Source organism: Lepidochelys olivacea, assembly GCF_965140295.1.
Source record: "Lepidochelys olivacea isolate rLepOli2 genome assembly, chromosome: 1".
NCBI classification, from domain to species: Eukaryota; Metazoa; Chordata; order Testudines; family Cheloniidae; genus Lepidochelys; species Lepidochelys olivacea.
The window spans coordinates 226606362-226628397 of NC_140411.1; the positions used below are offsets into that span (position 1 = coordinate 226606362).

At 44.5% G+C, this 22036-nt stretch overlaps 1 protein-coding gene across 1 annotated transcript; it reads left to right on the top strand.

Moving 5' to 3' along the window:
• The first annotated feature begins 1017 nt into the window (after positions 1-1017).
• On the top strand, positions 1018-21031 carry CDPF1 (cysteine rich DPF motif domain containing 1). The gene is made up of 4 exons (XM_084634719.1): positions 1018-1148; positions 13618-13738; positions 16425-16536; positions 20856-21031. Exons 2-4 carry the CDS (start codon positions 13626-13628, stop codon positions 21003-21005), a joined length of 375 nt encoding a protein of 124 aa, XP_084490845.1. The 5' UTR covers positions 1018-1148; positions 13618-13625; the 3' UTR covers positions 21006-21031.
• The last annotated feature ends 1005 nt before the right edge of the window (positions 21032-22036 follow it).

Genomic DNA, 22036 nt, shown 5'->3' on the forward strand with positions numbered 1-22036 from the left:
CTCCAAACCACTCTATCCCAAATCCACTACCCAGCATATTAAGAGCAGGGAGCCCGCACTGTGCTCTACAGCCTGTTGGGGGCGGCACAGACCTCAATGGGGTTCTGCATATGCTGGTTTCCCCTGTCTGTGTAGGTGCGGTGGCAGTGATGGTGTAGATGGGTGGGTGGGAGGGAGATAGGGTTTCAATGTTGTATTTAGAAGATAAGGGAATACACCCCATCATAATCATGATTATTATTAATAATAATAAGCAGTACTCCCCTACATTTGCCAGGGGTATTTCATGCTGCTTTTTGCAACTCCCAATTTTGTTGTACAGAGGTGAAGCACGGGACAGGTAATTTTCTATTTAAATAAGGGACATCCCTTGTAATATGGGGCTGTTGACAACCGTTGATGATGGTGATGGTGGTGGGAGCGGTGGTCATATTGGTTCTGGTTCATTCTGGTCCTGTGTAAGGGAAAGGCTGGTTATTTTGCCAATACACCTATAAATGTAACACCAAATATTACAGAATAAATAAAGGTTTGGCTCCTCAGTGTATTTCAAAGTATCTGAGTGAGGCATGGAGATATAAACTTCTGCTGAATTTAATTCACAAAGTGACTAAGAAGTTCCCAAATGTTTGGGATCTTGGAAGTTTAACAGACTGCCCGATATTTCAATCATTTTTCTGTGCAAAAGACCTATGCTACTGGAAAACTGGTGGAAACCAATGGCTATTATATCTTTTACTTTTGTCTCCCGTGTTTAATTCAGATTGGTATCCTCGAAACACACACACATCTGATCCAAAGTTCTCTGAATCTTTGAACTGAAAATACACCATCATGCAGATTATCTGGCTTCTAACCTGAAGCCCTGGACGGCTTTCTCCACACATAATTTAGGACTCTTGCTGTACCAGAAAGCCCTTGCTACGCACGGCAAAGCAGCAGGTGGGTCCGCCCTGTCGATGTTGACTGAACACTGCTCCTTTAAAGAGCGGGAGGGGAAGAGTGCATGAGCCTCTGATGTCATCACGAGCAGTGCACGGGAACCAGGAAGCCTGCGGCTCAGATGATGGCTGCAGCCAGCAAGAGGGTCTGTTGAATCTGCAGGCATGTTTCAGTGTCAAGTTTCCACTGGGTTATTGGGAACAAGGGTAAGTTTTATTTTTAAAACATTATATATATATATATATATATATGGACAGTGTCCCTTTTAACTTGTAGTGCCACAACCTGAACGAGCAGCAGCACCTTGGGTCCCTAAGGCTAAGTAGATTCTGACACACGGCGTATATTGTCTGTGTCATTCGCAGTTTATGCACTGGCAGCTGGCACTGCCTAATGAGTTAGAATCCATGTCCCCTATACGTGAATGGGCAGTTAGGCAACAGCTAGGCATTGATGGTCATCCCAGTGCCTTTAGTAAGAGATACTGATGTGGGTAACAAGAAAAGGAGGACTTGTGGCACCTTAGAGACTAACCAATTTATTTGAGCATAAGCTTTCGTGAGCTACAGCTCACTTCATCGGATGCATATTCTAGCAGGCTGAAGAGCTCTGTCAGTATGGGAGGCTGTTGTAAGCGATGAAAAGGCACCCTTGAATAAGAGAAGGGCCACAGAGATGTCAGGATTTTTTAAACAAGGGCCCCAAGATATCTCCCTCTTTTCCCAACTCTTGGTCCTGGGAACAGTTCCGGTTGTTTTTATTGATTGATTGATTTATTTCTTGCTCTTCTGTTCATGGAGACCCATTATTTACCAAGTTTCAGAATGGTGGCCCTGTTAGTCTGTATCAGCAAAAACAACGAGGAGTCCTTGTGGCACCTTAGAGACGAAGAAATTTATCTGGGCCTAAGCTTTCATCAGATGCGTGGAGTGGGTTCTAGCCCACGAAAACTTATGCCCAAATAAATTTGTTAGTCTCTAAGGTGCCGCAAGGACTCCTTGTTATTATTTACCGAGTATATTTCTGTGAAATTCTTTCCATGGAAAGAATTGGAACAGTTCATATTAACAAAGTGGAGGGGAGTCTTTACACATGTATTACAAAATGCCAGCAAACTATAGAACGCTTAAGTGTGGTCTGCTCCTAGATTTTGCATTGACAGTGGTATAACTATTTCAATTAGGAGTAAAAAGAAAAGGAGGACTTGTGGCACCTTAGAGACTAACCAATTTATTTGAGCATGAGCTTTCGTGAGCCACAGCTCACTTCATTGGATGCATACCGTGGAAACTGCAGCAGACTTTATATACACACAGAGATCATGAAACAATACCTCCTCCCACCCCACTGTCCTGCTGGTAATAGCTTATCTAAAGTGATCATCAAGTTGGGCCATTTCCAGCACAAATCCAGGTTTTCTCACCCTCCACCCCCCCACACACAAACTCACTCTCCTGCTAGTAATAGCCCATCCAAAGTGACAACTCTCTACACAATGTGCATGATAATCAAGGTGGGCCATAACCTGGATTTGTGCAGGAATTCTCACCCCCCCACCCCCATACACACACAAACGCACTCTCCTGCTGGTAATAGCTCATCCAAAGTGACCACTCTCCCTACAATGTGCATGGTAATCAAGGTGGGCCATGTCCAGCAGAAATCCAGGCTTTCTCACCCACCCCACCCTTTTTCCTGGGGAGACACACACACACACACACACACACAATTAGGAGTGTGATTTTGTTTTTTAAATGGATATAATTATACTGGTACACCCCAAGGCTTGGATGCAGTTACACCAGTATAAAGGTCCTTTATATCACTATAGTTTATTTCCCCTCTTGTATGGGGAATAAATTAGACTGCTCTAAACTTCTTTTTACCAGTATAACTGCATCCATTTTAGGGGATTATACTAGCATAACTATGCTGGTATAATTAAAGCAGTACAATTTCTAAGTAAAGACAAGCTGTTATCGGCACTCGGGGTCCTCAATCCTGCAGTGCAGTGAAAAATGCTGCTCTCCCTTTGCTCTGGCTGAGGATGTGATATGGTTTCCCAGGATAGGGAACAGCCCCAGCAGTTGGCACACTGAGGATTGTCATTTCATAGCCTGGGAACTGAAGTGTGGAAGTGAGAAGAATTATGGCCCTTCCTTCAAACCAATGCAATGAAGCAGAACCTTGGGTGCCCCACTATATAGGGGCACATCAAATCAGTCTTGTGTTTTTTAGGGAGTGGAAGCGGGTTTTGCTGAAAAAATGCTCTAATTAATGGAGACAGCGTGAGAATCTGGAGATCTGGATTCTATATGCTAACCTTTGCCATTGATTCCCGGTGTAACCTTAGCCTTCCCTACTCTATAGATGGGGGAAATCGAGGCTAAAGAAATATTACTTATCATGTGACTCTGATTCTTTGAGACTATTGGAGAATTCTCTCTCTTGAGTCTGAAGCCTCCTGAAGGCTAACCAGAGCTAGCTCCGCACCTCTCCAATACATTGGCAGCTGGGAACATTCCAGACCTGCAGCATTAGTGGCCTCAGCAATCGGTTTTAAGCCAAAAGGGTGACATTTTCATCGATGTGGGGCCATAAAAGGGCCCCACCTGCTCTCCTCCTTCTCGGCTGTGACTGAGGGAGCTGAAGCACAGCTGAGGATTGGGCCAAAATCCCTTTTGGACAGGGTAGAGGGAAGAATTCGGACACCTCTACTTCAGAAAATAGGTTGTGCAGATCTAATGGTGAGTGAAACGTCCCTAAGATTTACAGGAAAAGGTGTTCTGCCTCAGACAGCGGCGATAACCTATACTAAGGTCACATCTTATCTCGGTTACACAGTAAAATATGGAAAATTGTCAGACCTGGCTCTTTTTTTGACAGCAACACCCAAGAAACTGGTGTTGAAACAAGCAGTTGGACTGTAATGCCTGTGTACTGTCCCAGGCCAAATAGCTCAAAGGATCCCTAAAATTAGGGCTGGGGAGAAGAACCTCCCCTAGATGAACAGACTGGCTAAGCACACTGACAGAGGGCTGAATAAGGGCATTCCAGTGCTTTATCCAGAGCACCTTAAAAATTCACAACATGGGAGGCTTATTTATAGGGTGGGAATAATTCATATATGGGTTCTGTGGGTGGCTACAGAAAACAGAGGCTTGCCTTACATCACTAGGTGCTATTGGCGCTCAAGCTGACATACTGGATCTAGCTTTAATCTTGCGAGCTCAGGTACTGGTGCAGTGAAGCCATGGCAGCATGAGCTTCAGCATGGGTTGTACAAACCAACCCAGAACCCTGGATAATGCCTCGCGTGGCTAACCCCTGATGAAACTCTCACTGCCCTGGTTTTACTGTCCCAGGACCTGAGCTAGTTGGATAAAGGCTAGCATGGGTAGGTCAGCTTGAGCTGCAGTCACACCTACTGACTGCAGGCTAGACGTATCCTAGCTCAGCACGTGTTCAAGTAACTAGTCCATGACTGAAGGATGTACTCCATTTGTAAGCCATACTGAAAGAATGACTGAAGTTTTGCTGCAAACTTTTCCCATCCTATTTACAAATCCTTCTGGCAGACTTCTTCCACAAAGGCTTTGAGATGCTTGTGCAAGAACCCCAAACTTCCAGACTTCTCCCCTGGAAAGGGAAACTCAAAAGTTAGAGTGGCGAGAACATCTGTGTTCTCCTCAAACATCCTCGGCCAGATCCCTGTCTTGATGGGATTGATCACTGCTATTTGAGACCCAGACAAGCAGAGTATGTTTCCTAGCTAACATGCTAGAGTGCTTGGCTACACTAGAATAGGGCTCATGTACTATTAGTGTGGGTGGGTGTATGTGGAAAACTATATATGTAGCGATATAACTTTGCTATGTATTTCCTGGCTTTCAGTGTTTTGAGTTTGGCACTATTGCCCCTTAAATTCTTTTCATAAGTTTGTTTTTTTGGTTTTTTTTAAATACTTATGTGTATTTAAGTAACTGGGCAGCTTTTCAGCTGTAACTCAGTCCATGCTACTTAGTGGATGGTGGTAAGCAAACCAGAGACACATTTCATGCAGATTTTAATGGAAAGGGCCAATCTCTTCTATATGCTAACTCTGAACTTCTTTCTAGCTATGGAGGAGATCTGGCATCTCATAGCAACCGCCTAATAACATCCACACACATGTATTCTACATCGCTGGAGCTATAATTTATGCTTGCCAAGATTATTTTAACAGTGCCAGTTTCTTATTTCTCAACACTTTATGTTCTCTTTTGCTGCATATTTCTGCTTAAAAAAAATCACACCATGATTTTTGCAGTTTGGAAAGTGTTAAGTTAGATTGTGTTTAAGAACAGTGGTACTTTCATCTGCATTTGTGTGGCCCACTGTAACTATTCTTAAATGGTAACCTGGAGGAAGGAGAGAACAAGCACTGTGATAGAGCATTCCTACCTTATTTTCCACCAGGGAAATTACTTTAACAAAGCAGTCATAAATTAACTTAAGTAGGGACAAAATCAGTTCAAGCAAGGAGGTGGCCTGATGCTGTACAACCCTAACATGCTGAGAATCTTCTGAGCATGTTTAATTATGGGGATTATTTTCTCTCTCATTCCTATCACATGCCTCCCCTAGAATTGTCACCCTAGATGGGTATGAGGAGGGGACAAACACTTGAGCTAGCGGAGAATCCCTATTAACAGTATAGAGCCAATAACACACAGTTGCGCAATTCTGATTCTAGCCACTAGAGGACATAGGTACATATACTGTATACACACTCACCACTTAATTACAGTATGTGGCAGCATTTAGGCTCATCATGGAATCCTCCTCACGATGCACTGAAATTCTTCTCAGTATATATACTCTTTCTTGGAGATACCTGCCTAATCCAATTTTTTTTTTAATGTTGACGTTCTCTTTTCCTTGTTAAATCTTAAAGAAATATATAGATTGACTCCGCAGCATCTAAGGAGACACATTTTTGAGCTGTAGCTTATGTTTAAAGAGTTCTTTACTCAAGGAAAGGATTTGATAGCATATTTTACAAACCCCCTTGACACACTGTGCATATTCAAAGATTCTTAGGACTTTTCAGTTGCCACACTTGCTTTCATGTTTAAGACTGTCTTCAGGGCTAGTCTGATGGCGCTCTGGATTGCATGTCATGTTGCCGCTTGGGAGACAGATTTAAGGCTAGCCACAGGCTCTCTTTAAGTAGTGGGGCTAGGGCATGCTGTGGTAATACACTCAACAGCTAGAGGGAGGCTGTGCATTGCAAGTGAATAATGGCTAGCAACACTGAAATATCCTCCTGTCCTCAGGGAGTCAGATAGAGGGAGACAGGAGGATTTAATTCCGTGAAATGATCTCCTGGAGTGAAAGGATAAGTGAAAGCCATATGATGGCTACACTTCAGTTGGCCATTATTCTCAATTCCTGACTAGTTACCCTAAATCAAGGTAGGGTAGGTGAAAGGAAGATCTGTATTCATATAGGAGAGGTAGGGAGACAGCAAAGAAATGACCTACAAGTACCTGAATGGCATCAACAGGAAGGAGCTGGGCAGGAAGGGAACTGTTCAGAGTGGATTAACTAGAAATAATGGATGAAAGAGAAAAATGCTTTTAACGATAAGATTGATTGTTCAACAGATTAGCTTTCTAAGGGAGGTGATTGCGTCCCAGTGCTGATTTTTGGGTAAAACAAAGCACTCCAGCGTAATTCTGAATTAGCTGGGCTAGGGACCGGGGACCAGCTCCCACAAGGTACTGAGCAGCTCCTGCACTCTTGAGTTGAGGACACTCAGCACCTTACAGGATTAGGCCCTAAATGTTCTGGTAGGTTATCACTATCTCTAAATAATAGGAGAACACCCTACATGGAAAACCAAGTCCCTGAAAGGGACTTAATTTGAAAGAATTAAAGGTGTGTTAGTGCAAGGTTTTTCTTGACACCCTATCAAATTGTTTATCTGTGTGTGAACAATGTGTATTGTATAGTTTATCTAGCTCTTCAGTCACTCAGGGGTCCTATGAAGGATCAAGAGTCAGTGCTTAAAATACACATTGGAAAGACCTGGGCTAATGAGAAGAGAAGCACAGAGTCAGATTCCTTACTGTCGCTGACCCTGACCATTTAATGGTGATTTATTATTTCTGGCATGCTTTAAAATCTTACTAGCACAATGCTCCAAGCAGAGCAGCTCAGAAGTTTTTAGGAGCCCTGAGAGAACTGCATTTAGACCCATCCATCCAAATCCACACCATACATCAGTCAAGGGAACATTCCCTTATCCCATCACTAGACTAAACTGTGTCTTAATTATAAATGGTTTCTTGGTATTGAATTAAAATATATATTGCACCACCATCACCATGGCATCAGGGCATCTCCCCCCACCAGGTTTCTAACCACACTTGTAGGTTGATGCTACAAGGTGCTGGGCACTCTGACCCCAATCCAGTAAAGCATTTAAACATCTGTTTAACATTAAGCATGAGTAGTTACATTCATTTCAATGAATGTACTCACATGCCTAAAGTTAGTAAGTGCTTAAGTGCTTTGGCTTTAGGACCAAAATGCTCTGTGCCTTGCAGAATCAAGCTGTAAATGAGCAATATTAACAAGTTTACCATTAACCACAAACTTGCCAGATAATTTTATTAAGATAATGTTGAAGTAAAAAGAAAACGGTACAGAGTTTAAGCATAGAAGTTTCTGGTTATCAGGGAATAAGGTACAGATTATCAAGGGGTGTGAAATTCGGTTTAGGAACGGTTGGCGTAAGGAATACATAATCTGCAATCTCCCCGATTGGGGGTAAAAGTTTAACCGGTCAAAGTACAGACATTGAGATACGGGGGTATATTGTCCATATAATGGCTATGTTCAGGTGTGGAGTATAAAGTGTGTGAGTGGATACGATGATGGGGATGGATCTACCCTTATTTGGTGGGATTTAATGTTCGGTGAGTTTATGGTTCCAGTTCATATGATCCAATGGAAAAAGTCTCTCAGTCCCTGTCAAGGTTCCTCCCCCACTCTGAACTCTAGGGTACAGATGTGGGGACCTGCATGAAAAACCTCCTAAGCTTATCTTTACCAGCTTAGGTCAAAACTTCCCCAAGGTACAAAATATTACACCCGTTATCCTTGGACTGGCCGCTACCACCACCAAACTAATACTGGTTACTGGGGAAGAGCTGTTTGGACGCGTCCTTCCCCCCAAAATACTTCCCAAAACCTTGCACCCCACTTCCTGGACAAGGTTTGGTAAAAAGCCTCACCAATTTGCATAGGTGACCACAGACCCAAACCCTTGGATCTGAGAACAATGAAAAAGCATTCAGTTTTTTACAAGAAGACTTTTAATAAAAAATAGAAGTAAATAGAAATAAAGAAATCCCCCCTGTAAAATCAGGATGGTAGATATCTTACAGGGTAATTAGATTCAAAAACGTAGAGAACCCCTCTAGGCAAAACCTTAAGTTACAAAAAAGATACGCAGACAGAAATAGTTATTCTATTCAGCACAATTCTTTTCTCAGCCATTTAAAGAAATCATAATCTAACACATACCTAGCTAGATTACTTACTAAAAGTTCTAAGGCTCCATTCCTGGTCTATCCTTGGCAGAAACCAGCATACAGACAGACACAGACCCTTTGTTTCTCTCCCTCCTCCCAGCTTTTGAAAGTATCTTGTCTCCTCATTGGTCATTTTGGTCAGGTGCTAGCGAGGTTACCTTTAGCTTCTTAACCCTTTACAGGTGAGAGGAGCTTTCCCCTGGCCAGGAGGGATTTCAAAGGGGTTTACCCTTCCCTTTATATTTATGACAGTCCCTTTCCCATAGTTGATGCATGATGTCGTACCGGCTCACACCTCCTGGTACTGTCGGTGGCCGGTGATGTGTTCGATGTAGGTGTCCCTGGACCATCGGATGGTGTCCGAGACCAAGAGGCGCCGCACGAGCCGTGTATAGCGTCGACTGATCCCACAGGTCCACAGCACACGCTCGTTGCTGGGGTCCCAAGCGCCCAGGGCTCCGACGATCAGGGCATCCATCTCGTAATCCTTCGCTCTCAAGGTGTCGGCCAGGGGGGCGTATTTTTCCAGCTTACGAGCTCGGGCTTCATGGAAGGCCGGGGTCCTGTTCTCAAAGGAGACGTGACGTCGATGAGGATGATCTTCCTCTGGGCCTCGTCGGTGACTACCACGTCAGGTCGCAAGTGGCAGTTCACGGCGACCTCCCCCAGGCGCGGTACGATGGCTTTCACCAGGCTGTTCTGGATGGCGTTGTGGCGCAGCTGCCAGGCTCTGGAGTGGGGCTTGCAGCTGCACAGGACATGGGGCAGGGTCTCGTTCGAGTAGCCGCACTTCCTGCAACGCTTGTGTCAGTTCCCATGGCGGACGGCTCCATTGAGCGGGATGCAGTTGAGCCAGGCATGGTGGATGAACCACCAGTTGGCGAAATGGGTGAAGCCGCCCCCGGCGAGGAAGTGGTTGCTGGCATCCCACCTGCTGGTCAGTTCGAAGGCTTTACCCTGGTCCGGTTTACACTTCAGGGTTTCCATGTACAGTGAGTGGATGGCTGCCTTCAGGGTCCCCTCCAGCATGCCCCTGGTGCTCGGGGTGACAATTGTCGTTGGACCTAATCTGCAGCACCAGGACTCCCAGCTCCTGGCGCTCCTCGCACCACTCTCAGCGGCAGCCGATGCATGGCAAACTTGCCAGATAATATTACACATCACTGGAACATGGCGCTTCTTCAGAAATTCCCCATTGTCTGAGAGGATGTGGGCATTTTAAAGGAGGAAACCGATACCAACACCTGGAAAGATTTTGAGTCCCTTTAGGCCACTGCTTCACCTGTAATGATTACTAAAGGTTTATTTTTTAAATGTTGTTCCTCCTTGGGAGTTCTTTGGAGCTTTGAGACTGTGTGTCCTGCCCAGCAAAGGAATGGTTTCTGGTTGATTTTTCGTATGTTGCATGGAGAGAAAATACTATTTCCTGATAGTGAATTTGTTAGCATGGCCTCTCAGTCTACCTCACTGAGAAAATACTAGAGAACACTTGGTTAGGGTATGAGGCTCAGGAAAAATGCTGTTCCAGTTGCATCAGCTACATCAAGTTTCATGTAAGTGTCTCATTGCTTTGAGTCCAATGGAGGTTCACCTAATCCAGTCACTGCCGTACAGGCAGGATCACATGATTTTCAACTGCTGTAGCCAGACATGTTTCTACATATACGTCATTCCTTCCCTTTAGTAGTCCCTGAGCCATGTCTATTCTACATGCCAGCAACTCCTTTCTGTATCTAATCTATTTCAATTCAGAACCCCGAGTTATCTGGTCTTTTAATCTGAACTCACACACTCGACAATCTGTGAGACCCCTCAGAGATACTGTAATTTGATTTTATTTAAATGCCTTACTTCAAACAATCCTCACTGGCCTACAGTGCATTCTTTACCACCATTTGAATAATTGCAATTTGGGTCACCAAATTAAACATACAATACTCCAAATGAGGTCACAGAATCTCATTTGGATACAGGGATATATTTGTTTTGCTACTAATTACACATGGAGGAGTTTTTTGGTCATCTAAAATGCAGGCTTCACAACTGATCCTTTAAGTGCATTTTGTACATAGCTGATTTTAAGAACCTCTGCTTGAAAGAATACATTGCACATACACAGCCCAGATCTAATCCAGATTTCTCAAAGCACTTTAACAGGTTTCAGAGTAGCAGCCGTGTTAGTCTGTATTCGCAAAAAGAAAAGGAGGACTTGTGGCACCTCAGAGACTAACAAATTTATTTGAGCATAAGCTTTCGTGAGCTACAGCTCACTTCATCGGATGCATTCAGTGGAAAATACAATTCTGAATGCATCATCCGATGAAGTGAGCTGTAGCTCACAAAAGCTTATGCTCAAATAAATTGGTTAGTCTCTAAGGTGCCACAAGTACTCCTTTTCTTAAAGCACTTTAAGTGTTTCACTGCCCCTTTGAGGAAGCTAAAAGATGTAGAGGGTTCCCACAGAGATGAAGTCCCCTCAGGCATTGACGATAGTAGCATCATTAGAGTATGAAGTGAGGAATAGGCTGTCCAGTTGAAACTGCTGGTGAATTTTAGTTACAGAGGAATATGAGAGAGGCTGTTCCTGAAGTGAACTGTGCTCGGGAGACTGAGATTAGCACACTAAATCCCCAAACCTGCATTATGATCTGTGTGTGGAAAGAGTGCTGAACCCGTGTGGCGTCTCCTTGACCTCAGTCCATTGTGATCCTTGCAAGTGCAGGATTCGGACCCCTTCCTCCTTTGGAAAGTGTCACGTGCTATTTAATAACAGGTGGGCAGGTTCCCCTTCTTAATTCATCTGAAAAAATAGACCTTCCAGCAGCCCAGGGCTCCCTCACACTTTGATGGGACGTTCCTACAGTACTGACCCCAAAGGAAGGGTCCGAACCACCAGCACCAAGGTGAGAGTCTTAGGAAGAGGAGGGTCTTTAAACAGAGGTGGGGGGGAACCAGAACACTGTCTTAACTCCATTCTTGGCCCAAGTTTCAGGGCCACCCCTCCCAGGGGTCTCTGGCACTCCAGTTCCTAGCAGCCTCCTGACCTCAGCGGATTTACCAACTTTGCAGTTTCTTAAAACCAGATGCTACAGGCCTCTCCCCCACTTACTCACTCCCCCTCCCCTGGGACTCACCTGCTGCCTGCAGAGCCAGCCTGGGAGCAGACATGGAGCCTATCTGCCTCACTGTTCTGTACCTCACCGTGGCCCCTCCCAGTCCCCAGCCCCAGTTAGCAGGGAGCAGGTTGGGAGTGGCATTTGCAGGCAGTAACCCCCTATTCCAGCATCCCTGCAGGCAGTAACTAGACATTTGGTGTCCAGTCAGTACTTCTGATCAGACACCGTACATGTCCCCTTTTGACCAGAATTTCTGGCTGAAAACCAGACGTGGCAACCCTAAGCCTCAGTCAGCTCTGCTTCCTCACTGGGGTAGCATCTACAGCAGTGATTCCCAAACTTTAACAGCCCACAAACCCCTTTCACTAAATTGTGAAATCTCGTGAACCCCCTCCTAAAAATGAATATTTCCAGGGATTTAAGTTTAAATTTCTTCCTCACTCCTTGGGGCTCCTGCTACTGGACCCTGTTGACCGCCCCGGTCAACCGAGCTCCACTGAGCTCGGGCTGCAGGTCCCGCTGACTGCCAGGGCTTGGGTTGCTAGCCCCAACTGCCTGGCTCCGCTCTCCCTGGGGCTTGGGCTGCTAGCCCCGCGCGGAGCGCTGGGGTTCGGGCTGCTGGCTTCCCCGCTGACGGGAGCAGGGCTCGGGCTGTCAGCCTAAATGGCTCAGCTCCGCTCTCCCTGGGGCTCGGGCTGTCTGCCCTGCAACCATCCTCCAATGCGTGGGGTCCTCCCTGCCCTGCAACTGCTGCCTCCAATGCGTGGGATCCTCTGGCTGCCATTAGTGAAATTTTTCTGGCAACCCCCCTGTACCATTCTGTGAACCCCAGTTTGGGAACCACTGATCTACAGGGCTGCTTCCCTATGCCCCTAGCTCTAGGGACCCACCACAGGTGCAAACACCTCTTCACTGTAATCTATCCCCCCCAGCTGCCCAATAGCAGCCCTTTATAAGCCCAGATGGAGTGCAACTCTCTTTAATTAGCTGGACTAGAATCACCTGCTCCAGTCCAGGGAAGCTGGGATAAGTCTATCCCCAGAGAGCAGATACCCTTTGACAGGGTCTTGTTCACTTGCTGACCCAGCCCAGATCTGACAGGGTTACGGTACAAGATGATACTGCTGTTGGACCTGAAAAGGTTAGGGGTTGGTAGTAGGAAACTGGAAAAAACAGAACTCATTTTTGATGACTTTCAAATATGACACAATAGTTGTGCCCATGGAATTGTGCATTTGTACATACAAATCAGGCAACTTTGTGTGCAGCTAAGTAGCCAGGTGTTTGTTCGTGGATGTGTGTTAATTTGGTGCATGCATATATACAGTACTTGTGTTAAAATTGGCTGCATGTGTCTGATTATATCAGAATGCAATCTATAACATACATCAAACCAAGCTTTTTGAAAACTCAGAAAGATGTGGCCTGGGTTGAAAATGAACGGGAACTAGAGAGAACACAGTTCTTACTGTTGATTAGCCAAGATTTTGAAAAACATGCATAAAGGTAGGCCCCTAAAGCCCTTTTTAGGCATGTTGGCTGAAATTTGCAAAGCTGTCTGGGGGATTTAGACACATAGGCTGTTCAAATCCTCAGGCAGCTTTGAGAAATCTAGGCCCTAAATGAGCAGCGTGCTTACTTTAATGGGGGACACAGCACTCAAAAATCAGGCCACTTGTGAAGGAGCCTAAATACAGATTTAGGACCCTAGCTGTAAGCACCTATTTAATTCCCTCTACCCCCTAAAATAATAATAAAAAATAAATGGCTTTCAATATGTGAAGAGAAGAGAAAAGGTAAAAAGAGGATCTCCCTTTGATGTTTACTCTTTAGGCCCTTTGTGCTATCATCCAAAATTCTTCCCCTGATATTGGTGAGGCTAGACAGGGCTATTGGAGTAGGTCAGTTGAATTACCTTTATGGGTGTTCCCAGTACTGTATTTTGAATCTAAAATGATTTGTTTTCATGTATGTAGCTTTATAGATGGATTCCCACAAAGAAGCCCAGCCGAAAGGAGACTTTGAATGCCAACTATGTGGGCTAACAGCCCCATACAGCTATTATGGGCAGAAACCCCCAAATACTCATTCTGTTGTGTAAGTACAGTCTCTTCTGGGGTAGCTCTCATTGAACGTATTTGGATTTTATAAATCTCACACTGTGGAATGATGCAATATTGCACAAAATGCCCTGTATATCAACTAATTTGTGCCTTAATTAATGCCTGAGTTAAATGCATGTGGTAAACTACATTTTGTAGGGTTGTTTAAATAGTTTTTCATATAATATATATCTTAAAGATCTTTAGAAATGTATTTGCCTGAATTAGACAAATCTCTGCTAGAACAGGTAGGTACAGTCTGGCCCAACAACTGTGCAGTCAGAGTTCAATCTTGCCAAATGCCAAGCTCTCCAACAAACCACTTACCCATGTGCTTAACTTCAAGCACATGAGTAAATCCATGGAGTCCATCCAAGTCAACAAGACTTAAAATTAAGTATGTGCTTAGTGCTTGGCTGGGTTGAGGCCAGATCGCTGAGCATGCTGTAAAATGGTAACAACAGTTGATCAGTACCAGCTTGGCCTGGCATTGGACCATGACTTATGGGAGACAGTCTTGCCTCATCAGGATGGTCTCCATATATGAATCCAAGCGCCAGCAGGCTTCTAATCTCCCTCTAGTCGGAAGAACGAAGAACCATGTTTTTGCAATGGGGACATAAGAGTGTGAAGACAAAACTGGGTTATTCAGTGAAATGGAAGCATAACCAAAGAAGTTATTCCCCATGCTCTCCTAGTTCATGTTTTTCTGTTCTGCTCACTATTTCTAATGCAAGCTGGGCAAAATTCAGGGTAGAGCAGAAGACATGCCCAAAGACCAGGATTTGCATCAAATAAACCCTATGTTAAGGGTGTAAATGAGTCTTCATGAATACACAGTGCCTTGCCTAGGTGTAATTAATCCTTTGTGGCCTAGCGTCCTACAAGGCTTATAGACCAGCTTTTCTACCCAGAACCAACAGCTATAATGCTTTAAAATTCCAGGATAGTTCAGTGTTTGAGTAAACACCTCCCTTCCCCCACATTCCCAGTTACATTAAAAGGGCAGCATCGGGGTATAAGACTATTTTGGGGGTTTTTTTGTTCTGTTGTCCATTTCACTGTGAATTTAATTGTGATTTAAATCAAACTCATCCAATAATGAGCCAGTCTTGCAGGGCTGTGAGCAGACACATAATTGACTTCATTGAGGAGCCACCTGGAGCACCTGGGAAGCCCAAGGCCTTTGACTTCCCCCTCCTGAAGCTGCCAACTTCTTGCAACGCATCACCTTAATACTCTTGAGCAGGGATCAGCAACCTTTGAGAAATGGCGTGCCAAACCTTCATTAATTTAAGGTTTGCATGCCAGTAATAAATTTTACATTTACAGGGGTCCCCCAACGAAACCCCAGACTGGCAGCGGACTGAGCGGGGCCAACGGCCAGGACCCCAGCTGGCAGGGGCTGGGCGCTGGAACCCCAGAGCAGCAGCGAGGCTAGCGGGGCCAGCGGCTGGTATCACAGGCCAGCAGCAGGCTGAGTGGGGCCGATGGCCGGGACTCCGGCTGGCTGGAACCCCAGACCGTCAGCAGGCCGGCTCACCTGCTGCTGGTCTGGGGTTCCACCGGCTCCTGCCAGCCGGGGTCCCAGCTGCCAGCCCTGCTCAGCCCACTGCAGGCCAGGGGTTCTGTTCACCCTGGCTGGCAGTGGGCTGAGCGGTGCCGGCAGCTGAGACCCCAGCTGGCAAGGCGCCGGTGGCCAGAACCCCAGACCATCAGCAGACTGAGCAGGGTGACAGACAGAACCCCAGACCAACAGCGGCTCACCCAGTCAGGCTCCTGCCAGTCAGGGTCCCGGCTGCAGCCTCGCTCAGCCTGCTGCCAGCTGGGGGTTCCGTTCACCCAGGCAGGCAGCAGGCTGAGCGGGACTGGGGGCTGGGACCCTGGCTGCAAGGGGCCAGTGGCTGGAACTCCAGATAGTCAGCGGGCTGAGTGGGGCAGCGGCGGGCTGAGCGGCTCAGCCAGCCGTTGGTCTGGGATTCTGACCGCTGGCTCCTGGCAACCAGAGTCCCGGCTGTCAGCCCCACTCAGCCTGCTGCCGGCGTGGGGTTCCGTTCACCCAGGCAGGCAGCGGGCTGAGTGCGGCCAGTGGCTGGGACCCCAGCTGACAGCAGCGTACCAGAAAAAATCGGCTTGCTTGCCCCTGGTTGCCGACCTCTGCTCTTGAACAACAGTGTAGCCTGAGTTTGTAAGAGTTAAAACAAGAGTATTTTAGATCACTTTATTGCTGCCTGCCAAATCAGCACTGAAGAGAGGGGGCGGGGAAGGTTGTGAATTTTGTTTTACTGTTAACTTCATTAAAAAAAATAAAGTGGTTTGAATCTTTTGGTCCCTCAAAAAAAAAACCAAAAAAAAAAACCACCCAGCTCTTACCAATGAGAGTTTGAATTTTAAGTTTACAGGTTTGACATAGCTAGGAGTGGTAAAGGCATTTACATGTAAATGCCAACTTTTGAAACAGACTCCAAATTAAAAACCACATAGTTGAAAGGACTGTACTGAAGAGGTGTTTAATTTGGCTACGTAATAATAAATATGAGGGTTAAAACAATGTGGTTAAAAGTTGTGTAGAATACCTATTATGGCAATAATAAAGTATTGGTTGCTAAGAGATCTTCATGTGGAAACAACAGACACAAATTGAAATTGTTTTTTTAAAGCATGGAATTATTTTCTTCTAGCCTCCTGGAAGAAAGCTATGTCATGAAAGATCCTTTCATCCCTGACAAGGACAAATTCCTTATCCTTGGATCTCAGTGCAGTTTGTGTAACAGACGGGTGTGTGTGGGCACAGTAAGTAACATGTGATACATGGTGCATATTTTTGCTCTCATTTTTCTTCCAGTCTCAATGACCTATTGGTGAAAGATCAAACAGCAACAGGGGAGAACCAAAGAGTTTGTTTGTTTTCAATGAGCTGCCTTTTTGTCCTGCCAATGCGCATAAACATTGTTCCATGTATTAAATGAGAATGTGTACAAACTTGCTGCAGATTATGCTTACAAAAGAATGAAATTCACACTCCCAACTGAAGCGCTCTTTCAGTGAGTAGAAGTGCTAGGGAGTCGTAGATCTCTTTCCAAACCTTCAGATCCCTTTGCGATTACAACAAACCATGGGACAAATTCTACCCCCTCTTTACTGCCCCAGCAATGGATAGGGGTGATGAATGTACCACAGCTTGCTGGACTTGTCCCATCCCCAGTGTAGCCACAGCATAGTGCCTCCATAAGTCCTTTCTGTTGCCCCTCTTGCACACCCTGCTGTAGGAGTCATGCTGGGGCAGGGGACAGAGCGGAGATTGGGGTATGGTGTGATAGCACAAATGGGCAATTGAGACATTTCAAATGCCGATGCAAGGCAGCATTTGTTGAGGAAGCAGAGGAAAATACAGAATATTCTACAGGAGAAAGATAGTGAGGCCAAATTCCTCTACGTTCCATTGATCAAGGTGGTAATGCAGGAATGTAGCATAGATACGTTTGGGCCAGCAACACTGGGTCAAGTTCAAATATAACTCATTTGACTTCAGAGAAGTTACACCAGGGATGGATTTGATTCCCTATGTTAATTGGGGCAAACATTAAGTCATAACATCTACAAGTTTTCTAAGACTTTCTCCTGATAGCTTTATTTCCCCTTTTTAAATTCTCTTCCATTGCTTAGATTTATGGAAATCAGAAAATTATCAGATGACAAACTGAGATTTGTTTCTTCTTCTGAAGACTTGAGCCATTTGAGGGCTTCAGTGGGAAATGGATTGAACCCTTAAAGCTTTTATGTGCCACTGAGTTCTTTAGCAATGTAAAGGAGTAAATCAGGCACCCTTTACTGATTACTTTGCTAAATTCAGGATATTTTAACAGCTGATATACATAAGATTTTCAACTAGTATTTTCAATTCCACCAATTAAATTTATCATGGATTCAGAGTTTCAGCCAAACACTCTGAAACTCTTATAGGAAAGTGAGAGCTACCATTTGTCAGCTAAAAGGATTAGTGCAGTTTATTAAGTGTTTGAATTCATTTCACCTTTTTCTGTATGAGCTTTCAAGATTTTCCTAGATAGTATCTTTCCTAACAAAAACCTGTGACAGTGACAGCAATAAACATGCCCACCTCAATAGCTAACCTGAACAGGCAAAAGAAAGACAGCTAAATCAGTGGGATCAGGGCCACAGATGTGCAAGGAATTGGGAATACCTACCAAACTGGCCTGACTTGATATAGAGCAAAATGTGTGAAGATGGTTACTAAATGCATTTAGCAATAACACTTAGCATTTCCGTAGAACTTTTCCAATGTTACCTAACTAATCCTTTTGATGTCCATGCGAGATAGGTAAATGTTCCTCTTTCATGTAGGGGAAACTAGGACATGGAGAGGTTAAGTGACTTGCCCAAGGCCATACATGGAATCGGAGCTAGGATTAGAGCTCAGGAGTTTGTGGCTCCCAGATTTGGGCTCATCCCAGTGGATTAATAAACCTCTGAAGCTAAAGAAAGCCACACTTCACTGGGGCAGTGTGGTAAATAGGCAGATCAGTATGTAGGACAACTTTTTAATAATAGCAGGTTGCTTTCAGTTCTTCTGTTAGTGTGCAATGGTACAAGAGAAACATCTGGCAAAACCGGACCTGGCTCCCCTTAGATGCTGGATTTAATTTGCTAGCTTCCATTGTCTGGATAGGTCTGACAGCTTTTAGCTTCAGTTAGTCTGGAGATACCATTTAAATTTATCAGGCAATAATGGGTTCACTTTCATCTGAAAAGTGAAAAGGAAAAAGCCAGAACTTCAGCAATACAGGCTGAATATACTCACTAGCCAAGGTGTTCACTATATTACCTTAATCTGTTTTCCTAGTCTTAAATCTCACTGAGGTCATTTGCTCTGATGTGATTCACAGCACGCATTATACTAGTGATAATACTGAGAGCACCGTGTGAGATACTTTGTTTGAGTCAAGCATTTGCTTGAGCATAGATGATTCCCTTGACTGTTTCAACCCAAAATAAACCAGCAGAGGAGCTATTTGTACTCTGTTGTGGGCTGTGTAACTTAACAGCAATATCTTAAAACATCCCTGGCCAATGTATTTCAGTACGGCGTATAATGCCATGCAAAGAAAGCAGTTTTAAAAACTCCGGGGTCCAATACATCCCAAAGGGGGAAGTGATAAATATACTGCCAAGGGGTCAGATGTTATTTTAAGGGTATTTTGCAAAAGCGGGAAAGCTGAACAGATATAGATTTTTTTTTTTTTTTTGAAGGACTGGGAAGTGAATTTTGCTCTCTAATGCTGACCACAGCAAAGGCTTGACTATCTGCAGAGTGGGGGCATGATAGCAGGTAGATGGTAATGGACGGCTTAAACAGTAGATGGTAATGGACGGCTGACTCCCAGCAGGACAAGCATCAAAGAAGAAGATCTTGAATACACCCAGCGTCTACATCTTAGAAGACTTAAGTACAATGCAGAGTCTTGTGATTAAAGCAATGGCCTTGGGAAGCCTGGGTTCAATTCCCAGCTCTGCCCCAGACTGCGGGTGTAATCTTAGGCAAGTCTCAATCTCTGTGGGCTTTAGTTCATCATCTCCAAAAGGGGATACAATGCTTCCTTCTTGTCTACTTAGGTTGTAGGCTCTTCAGATCAGGAATTGTCTCTTGCTATATGTAGGGACAATGCCTAGCACAGCGATGCCCTGATCCCAGGTGTGACCTGCTAGAACAGAAATAATAATAGCATGGCCAATTTAAAAACTGAAAATCACCACTCTGTCAGTGCCATTATAAAGAATGAAGAGCAGCTAGGGACAAACAGCCAGTAGGCTGTCTAGATGGTATAACAAATACCTTTTCAGACCATGCCTCAGAGATGGGGCTTTCCAAGATATAGGTATGTCCTAAAGTGATACCAACCTGTCTCAGTACTGAATGCATGAAAGAACCAATTTACTGAGTACCTGTAAGGAAACCATATAAAGGCGCATTCTTCATTAGCCCTGAAGAATAATCATTATCTCCAAGAATAATCCACCAGCAATACCAATGCCAGCTCCATGCATGGAATCGCAGGTGGAACCTAGTGGTCTACACCAGCAGAACCATAAACTGTGGTCCCACTACAGGGCAGAGAAACAGATACATTAATAACCTTGTCTTCAAGGTTGGCAAACTTGTGAATTGCAAATTGGATTAAAATATCACAGCTATGCTTTCACCTCTTCCTTTATAAGAAGTACCTAGCTAGAGCCAACTGGATCAACATTTTTGGGCCTACAGCATTGGCTAATCATCTGTGAAATATGCTGGATCCAAGAGTCACCGCACAATAGAATCAGGGAAACCATTGGCCTTATTCACAACAGATGTGGCAGTACCCCAGCAAAAACTCAAGCAGAAGCAATCTACATGGCCAACTCCAATTTAGCTACAAGAGTTTTGTCCCCTCAATATCACCTTTTTCTCCCCCCAAAGAACTAATTTAAGAAGGCAGTGGTAAGTGGATAATTTCACAATTGAATTAAACTATGTTTTAGATTCCGTTGTTCATTGATAAAGCATTTCTGTGGAGTTCACCACCACAATATCTGTGTATCTGGATCTGTGCCCGCAGCAACACTAAGCATAAAGAGCAGTACAAAGAATAGTATATTTTGTAGTGGGCTATGGATCAAGGTGCAGCTGAAGTTACAGTAAAGCTAGGCACTGCCATAAGAAATGGTCTCTCACATAACCACCTTTGTAGCAATGTGTAAGGACCGCAATTGCCTTTAACCCTGAATGGGGGTTGGAGGGAGAAAGCTTCTTGTGGCTTCCTACCCTGCTGAATGAACCAGGAATGATCTCCCCATTAGTGAGGAAGCGACATGAGCTGAACGGAGGAGGGAGAACAGTGAATACAAAGTCTGGTTTATAGCAGTGGTTCTCGATAACCAGACCATGGACAGTGCTGGTCCCTGAAGTCTCCCTGACATAGCTTAAGATGGCAGCAAGCCAGTCCCTGGGATCAAAAAGGTTGAAAAAACACTGTTTAGAGAAGCTGTAATGTAACCAATTCCATTTTTCTATACTGCTAATTACATATATATATTTTTATTTCTTTTTACAGGAATGTAGTCTTTTCTACTCAAAAAGGTTCTGCCTCCCCTGCGTTAATGAAAACCTACGGGAGTTTCCTTTGGAAATACGACAAGACTTGGAGAAAAGGAAGTCTCATTCAAAATCCCACCCCTCCAAAAAAGCAGATGCAAGAACTTAAATTAAAAGCAACTGGAAGAGACACCACTCAGAGGTTGTGTTTTTTTTGTTTGCCCTAAAATGTAGATTTTTGTAATGATGATGATTAGGCAGTTTACTACCAGTACAAGTATTTTCATGACCGTGCTTTAAGTTAGTTTGGATTTAGGTATTCCCATGCCGTGTTTGCAATGCAGGCACTCCAGCACTGGGCTGCTGCTGGAGAACCAGAAAGGGAAGCAGCCAGGCCTGTGGTCACTGACCAGGTTACATGTAATGCAAATATTCAACAGCACAAAGGATGGAAAAAAGGTCAAGAATTTTAGTTTTTCAATTTTCATAAGCTAGGGTGTTAGACATTTTCTTGCAAGTGTTTTTAAAAATACAGGTTTCAGAGTAACAGCCGTGTTAGTCTGTATTCGCAAAAAGAAAAGGAGTACTTGTGGCACCTTAGAGACTAACCAATTTATTTGAGCATAAGCTTTCGTGAGCTACAGCTCACTTCATCGGATGCAGTTTCCACAGTATGCATCCGATGAAGTGAGCTGTAGCTCACGAAAGCTCATGCTCAAATAAATTGGTTAGTCTCTAAGGTGCCACAAGTACTCCTTTTCTTTTTAAAAATACAGGCAATGCTCTCAGCTGGTTTGTCAATATAGTTTGACTGAAGACCATTTACATTAGCTGAGAATCTGGCCCATAACAGTTAACTTGACACTATCACTTCACTAAGGTTATGGTAGGCAAAGAACCTGATGCCTCCTGACTATTTTTCCCCCCCTAAGTTTCTGTTCTGCAGCATGAGATCACAGAGCATATCAGAACAGATATTCATAGAAAAGTATGTTGTCTGGAGGCCATTGTGTCAAGACTATATCTGCTTGCAGAAGTCATCGTGTGGCATTAAACTTGCAATGGAACATATCAGCTGATACTTACAAGACTGCAACCACTTTTCACTCCAACTTCCAATGAGGTGGAAACAGCCTTTGGGTGGGGGAGTGGGAAAGGGTTCCTTCCTGGGTGCAGCGTTTCCTTTACAAATTAGAAAAA